The following is a 329-nucleotide window of genomic DNA, read 5'->3' as shown; positions in this document are numbered from 1 at the left end:
TGAGTTTGTTGCTGCGTTCAATGGGAGTGCGGCTGCACAACGCCTCGTGTTCGCGACGAGCCTGCCGCACTGGGCAGACGAGAGCACGACGTCTGCGACGGTGCAGAAGTTCCATGCTGCTGTGGAGGACATGATGAAGAGGACCCCAATAGCGCTGAGGAGCTTTGCCAACACACTGCTGTTGAAAACTGTTCTCTCGCGTATGGACAAAGTAAGCGGGGAGTTGGTTATTGACTTCTTCTACAAGAACGTTGCCATCAGTGTGGATGACATGCTGTATGGCCCATTCAAAGACGGTGCTGGATGCGCTTCGCAGGCCGCCCCAGACG

General features: G+C 55.6%; 1 protein-coding gene across 1 annotated transcript; it reads left to right on the top strand.

Moving 5' to 3' along the window:
• On the top strand, window positions 1–329 carry DQ04_27551000 (receptor-type adenylate cyclase; the record flags this gene model as incomplete). Its single annotated transcript, XM_009318380.1, has 1 exon — window positions 1–329. A coding segment is annotated over one exon (329 nt), but the record flags the coding sequence as incomplete, so codon positions are not given.

Source organism: Trypanosoma grayi (genome assembly GCF_000691245.1).
Source record: "Trypanosoma grayi strain ANR4 Tgr_2755_V1, whole genome shotgun sequence".
Classification (NCBI taxonomy): Eukaryota; Euglenozoa; class Kinetoplastea; order Trypanosomatida; family Trypanosomatidae; genus Trypanosoma; species Trypanosoma grayi.
This window is presented reverse-complemented; position numbering and strand designations above follow the sequence as displayed.